Genomic DNA, 8,606 nt, shown 5'->3' on the forward strand with positions numbered 1-8,606 from the left:
CGGAACACAAGGTTATGCTAACAAACAGTTTTACTTATTTACTTAATAAATATTTTACATTATGGCATTCTTTATTGCTCAAGATGTTTACGTGATATAAGGAAGATAAACAGCTAATTTTAGTAGCTAATTTGGGTAGAAAAAAACCCTTTCTGTACCTATTACTTTCTGGAAGCGGCATCAGTGAAAGTATCATAGCTGAAGCAGTAAGAGACTGAAATACCCAGCCTTGCTAGCACTGACTTGCCTCCCCACCTGGGTTGTGTAGTCATTTTACGTAGGCTTTAGCAGAGAAGAAGGAATATTTCATTTACCTGCAATGCAAGATCAGAGAATTGGGAGAGAGGACAGTTTATAGGCCTGTGACAAATGTAAAAAAAATTTTCTTTATACTAAAAGACTGAATTAAACATTTGACCTGTAGTTATTGAGATAAGAGTCATATAAAAAATGCTATGCAGTATATATTATTTATGAAATTATTTTGTGTTTAATCAGTGGTATCCATTCGTAAGTGACTAGTGTGCATGAATGAAATATGAAATTGATCTAATGCTATGCCGATAACACCATTTTTTATACATATTCTGTACCGGTTGTTATTAAAATGTTTGGAAAAGCCTCAGCCGATGTAAAATTAACCTCAAAATCTAATAGGTATTTCATAGTATTTCTCTTTCAGGTATACCAACTGCAGCCTTATCAAGTACATGGAAAAACATAAAGTTAAACCAGATAGTAAAGCATTCCACTTGGTAAGCTTTAGAGAACAATAGTATTTTTTTTTCCCCTTGATTAGCCCAACCAGAGGTTTTTTGGGGTCACTTTATATGGTTACTTAGCACTCTTAGAGTACTTTATTTTTATTTATTTATTTATTTATTTATTTATTTATTTATTTATTTTTAGAGTACTTTAATGGTAAATGCAGACATCTGGTTGGTGCGTCTTAGTAAAGGCATGAAAATATTTGTTTTTGCAAACCCATAACATGGTTTAACAGACTAATGTTCAGTTATATTAGATTTTCTAAAGGTTGTCTTTGTACCAAGGCTGTCGAGAACATTTTTAGAGTTACATTTATTGGTTTTCATCAGTTATTTAAAAGTTCCAAATATTTCGAAGAATCTAAAAGAAAAACCATCCCACTGCTCAGAAATAATTTTTACAGGTTATTTTGTATTTCAGATCTTTGAAAGATTGTTTATAACTCCCAAGATACTCTTACAGACTTGGGTATTAGAAGTCCTTCAGTGATGGTGTGCACTATTTGCATTTTCTGGAAGAATATGAGAGTTGCGTGATTTATTACTGTATAATGGAAAAATAATTTGACCTAGAAACTGAAAGAATCCATGCGCTATCATAATTTATGAGATTATATTCAACTATTGCCGATTTAAATTTGTTTACAATTTAATTTCCACTTTTACATCATTACAATTAAAAATGATTTTCAGCTTTATGTTTTTAAGAAAGTTATATAACATACTTGGAAATTTGGGGGAGCAGGCTGTATTATATTTGGCTTAAAATTCTTCTAATCCTTTATTCTCGGTATTTTTAAATGAGTTCATTAAGTGGGATTTTTTTTTTTTTTTTTTTGCCTTGAAAAGATTATATTTTCCTTTATTACAGTACCAGGCCACTTGCAAACATGTCTTCTATTTCTGCTTTTTCTTCTCTGTCTACTGCTTCTGCTCCTACACCTTCTACTTATTTTTATATTATGTCCTATATCCTATATTTCATATCTTATTAGCAACTTAAAAAGCAGTACTTAACCTATCTTATTAGCACACAATATATTATTATCCAAATAATGGTTTCTTATAACGTACTTGAAATAGGACCCAAATAGGAAGGTAAGTTAGATCCTTCAACATACAGATTATTTATTCTAGCAAAATAATGGTAATAGTGGTAGACTGAAAGTCACAGTTTGCCCTTCCTTCCCCCCAGTTTGCTGCTCTTTGATATGGTCTGAAGTGGCTCTCATAACCATCACCACTGACATCCCAGAGAGAGACTTCCCTTGCAGCTTATTTGCTCATTTTTGCTGGGGTGACCTACCTTGTGTGGGCCCATCTGAAAACTCGGACGTAACTCCATTAAAACTGTTGACTATTTTAAATGGCAAATCCGTGCTTTTCCTTTCAACTCTAAAAATGAAGCTGCACTTCCACTGAAATCTCATCAAAATTAAATTTAAATCTCGCCATCCCGGCATTTCTTCTGTATTTCTGAATATTTTATGTCCTTCTGTCCTCTGTGCCCTCTCCCATCAAGTCTCAGCACGTCTTTTGGTTTTCAAGAGTGGTCCTGGTCCACCGCACCAGAGTCATTTGGGAACTTGGTGGAAAGGCAGCTCTTCGGACCCCTGCCCAGACATCCCAGTCAGAGCTCTGGGAGCGGGGCCAGCGGTCTGCTTTCAGAAGTGCGCGAGTGGTGATTCCGATGTACTCTGACGTCTGAAAACCACCGCATTAGATCAAAGAGGAGAAGCTGAGAGACCACTATTTAGATAAGCTCTTAAATCACATGTTAAAGTCAAACATTCTAAAATAAATAAATAATAAAATAAAGTATGTTAGTTCATAAAGTGTTTCGGTCAACTATGTTTTAACCAAAAAATACTGAATTTTCACGTGAGTGCGACATTTCTATAGGTAGCAAGGTAACAATAACAATAATAATAGCAGCTAACACTTACTGTCTTTGTGCCAGGTACCATTATGTTTGCTTTCCATACATTAACTCATTTAATCCTGAAAACAAACCTTTGGTAGTAGGCACGATTGTTAATCTCCCTTTGACAGATGGCATTACAAAGAGAGTAAGCACCTTGTCCAGAGTCACTCGGCTCATAAATGTCAAGTCAGGACTTGACCCAAGCAGTAACCTTGGTGTCTCCCATTCATAACCCCTCTGTACTTTACAAGTTCTATATCAAGCATCGTATTTATTTAGACTAGGATAGCACTGGCCAGGAGAGCTTTCTCTGATGATCTGTGCTATCCCATAGGGTAACTTCTACTCACATGTGTCTCTTGAGCTCTAGCAATGTACCTGATATGAGTGAGAAATTGTTTTGTTTTGTTTTTTTAGTTTAATTTGGTTTTAGTTAATTTGGATTTAAATCTAAATAGCCACACATGGCTAATTTATTATTTGTGTTATAATAATGTTTCCCCTTAATAGAAAAAGAATAGAAAAGACAAGAATTTAGTTCTGTCCTAAATTGGGCAAAGCAGTTCAGATAATGTGGATCATTGGTTTGGAGTAAGGCATACGTTTAGTTACTTCTGAAAGGAGAACCAAGTAAGATCATGATTATTAGAATGACTAAATGTGAATTACTACATTAAATAGAAAATAAGTTTTCCTGTTGTTAATTTGGGGGAATAAATACCTTCAAATGGTGGCATTTTCATCACATACACTTCGCACATGTGACCGAGGAGATGACTACGGGAAGTAAGGCAGTAACGTTTTTATGACTTACGGTTTCAGCTTCAGAAGTTGCTTACCATGGACCCAATTAAGCGAATTACCTCAGAACAGGCTATGCAGGATCCCTACTTCTTAGAAGATCCGCTTCCTACATCAGAGTAAGTGACCCATCTATTAATTCACCAGCACGATGGAATTTTTTGGAGCGTGCTTTATTTTAACTACCAACTCCAAGTTGCCACTCCTGTGACGGGAGGACCTGAGGAAATCCCCACAATAAGCCAGAAATGAGCTCTGATGACTGAGGTGTCATTTAGGCATCTCTGGCCGTGTCTCGCTTTGCGAGACGTTGCCGGCTCTAGTTGCAGGCGCACTCCCGTTACTTGGTGGCGGGTCGCGTGTGGGTGCTGCCACTCCCTCAGACTTCCCGAGGCCACTCACCGCTTGCACTCACACTCTGTGTTCCCAACTGCAGATCTCGTTCCCTAAGAGCAGTGACGTTGCAGCTGGCCTCTACATTTCGGGTTTAGTAATAAAGAGTAAGCCTGGGCCAGAAGGAAGTTGAGTCATATTCGATGATCGATTATTTTTATACAGTTCTGAAAAGCCCTCCCACGGCCTGCTGTAATGTCACGGGTTAGAAGAGTCATCTCTTCACAGCTGCAGGAAGGGTGCTGGTTTTACAAATACGGAGGCAAAGTCCACCTTAAAAGATTAAAATGAAGGATCTGAAATATCGATTAGCATACTGGAAATCATTTCTCCTTTTTTTTTTTTTTTTTTGTGATCAGCGTTTTTGCCGGTTGTCAGATCCCTTACCCCAAACGAGAATTTTTGACAGAAGAAGAACCTGATGACAAAGGAGACAAAGTAAGTATTAAAGTACATTTCCTGCCTCTCGTTGTGGCCAGTGCGACCGTGAAGATAATTTTGCTTGTATTTGGTTCTCCTTCTGAGTTGAACTTTATTTTTCTGTTTAACCAATTGAGAAGAACCAGCAGCAGCAGCAGGGCAATAACCATACTAATGGAACTGGTCACCCAGGGAATCAAGACAGCAGTCACACACAGGGACCCCCGTTGAAAAAAGTGAGAGTTGTCCCTCCGACCACTACCTCAGGTGGACTAATCATGACCTCAGACTATCAGGTATTTCTAGTGTGTTTTGTTTTGGCTTGCCATATCCATACTTGTAAATGGGTTTGTGACCTTTGGGAAATGCAATATAATTAAGAAAAATGCTGACTTTTACGTACCTGGGGAAATGACACTGACACGAGTGTCACTGGCATGGAGAAACACTGACTGATACAGTAGAGGGAGCTGGCTTTTGAACCAGACAGGCCTAGAATGATCGAACTTAAACTACGCCATTTATCAACTCTGTGACCTTGGACAGACAATGTGACATTTCCCGGCTTTAGTTTTTCATCTGTAAAATGAGAGTAGCCAAGTCTAACTGGTAGCTGTTGTAAGAGTAGACGTGATAAATCCTAGCGCCTTAACTTGTAGCAGCAGCTCAGTCAGTGCTGTCTGTTGTTTTGAGACAGCCGTATACCGATAACGATTAAGCACACAGGCTTTCAAATCCCAGCCCAGCCACTGACTTTGGGTAACCTTGAGTAAGTCATTCAGATGTTCCCAGTTTTCTCATTTGCAGAAATGGACAATGGCAAGTGTCAAGTTGTAACAACGATTTAACGAAAGAACGTATGCTGAGGCACAGTGGCTGGCCTGCCTTGAGTCCTTAACGGATGTTACCACTCTTACCGTCTTCATCATCATTCCTGCCATCAGAAGTCTTAGTAGCATTCGTAGCACCCAAGTTTATTTATTTATTTTGAGAGAGAGAACGTGAGCTGGGGAGAGGCAGAGAGAGAGAGGGAAAGAGAGAGAGAGTCCCAGGCAGGCTCCGAGCGTTCGGCACAGAGCCCGACTCGGGGCTTGAACTCAGGAACCTGAGCCGAGATCAAGAGTCAGACGCTTCACCACTGAGCCTCACAGGCGCCCCCTTAGTAAGCTCTTCTTAAGTGGTGGTGGTGATGCTGGTGGTGACTGTAATGATAAGAGCTTGTTGGGTACTTACTCTGCTAGCTTTTATACTAAGCATGAAACCTACATTATTTCATCATTATCTCAGAAAACTGATGCTCAGAGAGGTTCCATAGCTTTCACGTGTTCCCCTGCCGAGCCGGGGGCAGACCCAGGACACAGACTCAGATCTGACTGCCAAGGCTGCCTGCTCGTGGATCCTGTCGAGTGACATTGTCAGTTCCTTTGCAGAAAGACCTGCTTTGAAAATCGTACTCCACCTCCTTGCTCATTCTGATCATATTGCCAACTCAGCCGGGTTTCAGTGTGGAGAGGACACTGAAAGCTTGACCAGTTAGAGTTACTTACCTACCAAAAGAGAAAAGGAGATCTTACTGAACTGGTGAGCTTCCCAGAGCTGCCACTACGGTTCAGGAATAAGATCTTTGCTCTTCGCTTTGGTTGAGGAGGGGGCCAGTCCACCGAACCGTGGAAATTCTTGAGACTCTGCCGGGGTAGCAGCTCTCTTCCAGGAACAAAACAGGGACGTCAAGGGCAGACATCTCTGAGGGTTGATGTTTGTTCAGACATCTCTCTCTCCCTATCTGGATGGAAAGAGTGCATCCTTCTTGGCCCAACAGTGTGTTTGCACACTAAGGCATCCTTAGAATGAAGCGGAGCAGTGCTTGGACCTTTGCTACTGAAACCAAGAAAATGCTGCTGCACTTTTTTGTTTCTTGGTGTTCTCATTGTGGTTGCTTTTTGTAGTGACTTCGATTTCACGTGTCCCCTCTTTTAAAATTCTATTTTGCTAGGGTTGGCAGAATTTCGGATTGTATGATTTATTAAATATGCTTTGAAAGAGGAAAGTAGTAAATTATGGCTAATCAGTTATCACATTTGTCTTGGGAGCTAATAATACGAGAGAGAGAGGTGCAGGATTGGGAATAATAATATAACAGGTCAAAATCAGAGGTCTCTAAACTCTATCACTGTTCTTTCCCTTTGTGCTCTTTTCAGAATTGAGAATACCATTCTTGTTACGTTTCTATAATTATGAACTTTTGTATATACCTTGTAGCAGAAGATAAGATTCATTAAAGGGCATAAAAATATTAAATGACAAAGAGAATTATTCCGTGGTACCTTTTCTTGCCCTGTTCATTTTTTTTTCTATTTTTCAGTCACAAGCATGTTGAGAGGTTTCTACCGAGGAAACTAGCATGTAAATTAGCTTTGAATTTCTTAGTGTGTCCATCATTAAGTTCATTTATAAACAACTTGAGCAAATTAATTATTACTTATCAAGTAGGTACAAAATGGCTTAAAGAGGGAGGTTACTGCTCTAGAGAAACAACGAACTGCACAGCATTGTAATGAGACTCAGCCTGATATTGTTTGCTGGCAATACTCTGACCTCCACGAAGAAAAGCTGATATTAAAAGATTGGGGGTTTTCATCATGTTCCGTCTAGAGCTAGTATATGGCACAAGACTTTGAAATTCTTACTGCCTTGAAATCAGTGACATTTTAAACACACATAAGCCTTGCTGGCTCGGGATGGAGCCGACTCTTAGAGACGTCTGACTCACATGTCTCCCTCGTTCTCCATTTTCCAGCGTTCCAATCCACATGCTGCCTATCCCAACCCTGGACCAAGCACATCACAGCCACAGAGCAGCATGGGATACTCAGCTACCTCCCAGCAGCCTCCACAGTACTCACACCAGACACACCGGTACTGAGCTGCGCTGGAATGTTGTCCGTGCACCGTTGCTAGCGCTGTGGACTGACGGTGCAGCTCCCTGCGGGAACCCGGCATGGGCCACGGGAGTGTACTGTGCGCTCACATCCTCAGACTGTCCAGTAGCCAAGTTCCACCACTTTTCACAGACCGGGGTAGTGGCTTCCAAGTTGTACCTGTTCCGGAGTTAGACTTGAAAGAAAGTGCTAGCACAGTTTGTGTTGTGGATTTGCTACTTCCATAGTTTACTTGACATGGTTCAGACTGACCAATGCATTGTTTTCAGTGACAGTCTGTAGCAGTTGAAGCTGTGAAATGTGCTAGGGCGAGCATTTGTCGTTGTATGTGGTGAGTTCTTTCAGTGTAACAGCGTTCTCTGACCAATAGTACACACACACAAAGTTTAACTGGTACTTGAAACATACGGCGTATGTTACTCAACAAAATCACCAAGACGCAAAGTGAGATTATTTTGGTACACCTTTCATTTTAGTGTCTTATCAGTGGGTTGATTCATTTTTCTACATTAATCAGTGTTTTTTGACCAAGACTATTGCTTGGGTTTTTTTTGAAAGTACAGAAGCCACATAGTTTTTCCAGAAAGGTTTCAAAACTCCCAAAGATTAATTTCCAACTTATAAGTTCGTTTTTATTTTCAATCTATGACTTGACTGGTATTAAAGCTGCTATTTGATAGTAATTAAATATGTTGTCATTGATATAAACCTGTTTGGTTCAGCAAACAAACTGAAATGATTGTCATAGACAGTGTTTTATTTTTCCTGTTGGTGTTGCTGATTAGTGAGCATGCTTTAAGATGAAAAAAGCATGAATGATAACTTCCTCTGAAAGGTGCGGCATCCGATTCAGATATCCTGTCCCGATTTTAAAGCTGGTTGGTGTAGTGCTATTAAAATTTTGTTCAGTTAATTTTCCTTTTTAAAACTCGTTCGCACGTTGTTTAGGGTGCCCTTACTTCAGCAAAGGAGAAGGAGTAGGAGAGCCTTAGGATTTTTGAGGAAAAAAAAAAAACCTATAACATACAATGTACTGTATCAAACTATTTTACATGAATGACACAAGTATTCTGAATTAAAAAAAAATTGAACATTGTTAAAAACAAGGTGTTATGTAATAAATTTATTTTTCATAAATCAAAATATGGAGTCAGCTGTATTTTTATATACACAAAGGTGTTTTATTTTAAAATGTGCCTTAACAAATGGCCTCTAAATAAATCTCTGTGATTGTTTTCATTAATAATGTCTATATATTCTACCTCTGTAGTGGAGTAATGACTTAGGATGTATATACGGGTTATTTCCTCTGCTGCACTTCATACTATGATAGATGTGGAGTAGATACCTTTCTAATCGAAA

General features: G+C 39.3%; 1 protein-coding gene across 5 annotated transcripts in view; it reads left to right on the plus strand.

Moving 5' to 3' along the window:
* CDK8 (cyclin dependent kinase 8) overlaps positions 1–8,387 on the plus strand; it is a 112,602-nt gene extending 104,215 nt beyond the window's left edge. For 4 of the 5 annotated variants that reach the window (XM_030308133.1, XM_030308138.1, XM_030308122.1 and 1 more), the window contains 5 exons: positions 683–755; positions 3,514–3,611; positions 4,245–4,323; positions 4,443–4,601; positions 7,103–8,387. In XM_030308133.1, coding sequence (XP_030163993.1) covers positions 683–755; positions 3,514–3,611; positions 4,245–4,323; positions 4,443–4,601; positions 7,103–7,228 — 535 coding nt within the window. In that variant the 3' untranslated portion in view covers positions 7,229–8,387. The remainder of the gene's footprint in view (positions 1–682; positions 756–3,513; positions 3,612–4,244; positions 4,324–4,442; positions 4,602–7,102) is intronic. The other variant, XM_030308129.1, reaches the window with a different exon arrangement.
* Positions 8,388–8,606: the final 219 nt, after the last annotated feature.

The sequence above is a fragment of the Lynx canadensis genome, chromosome A1 (assembly GCF_007474595.2).
Source record: "Lynx canadensis isolate LIC74 chromosome A1, mLynCan4.pri.v2, whole genome shotgun sequence".
NCBI lineage: Eukaryota > Metazoa > Chordata > Mammalia > Carnivora > Felidae > Lynx > Lynx canadensis.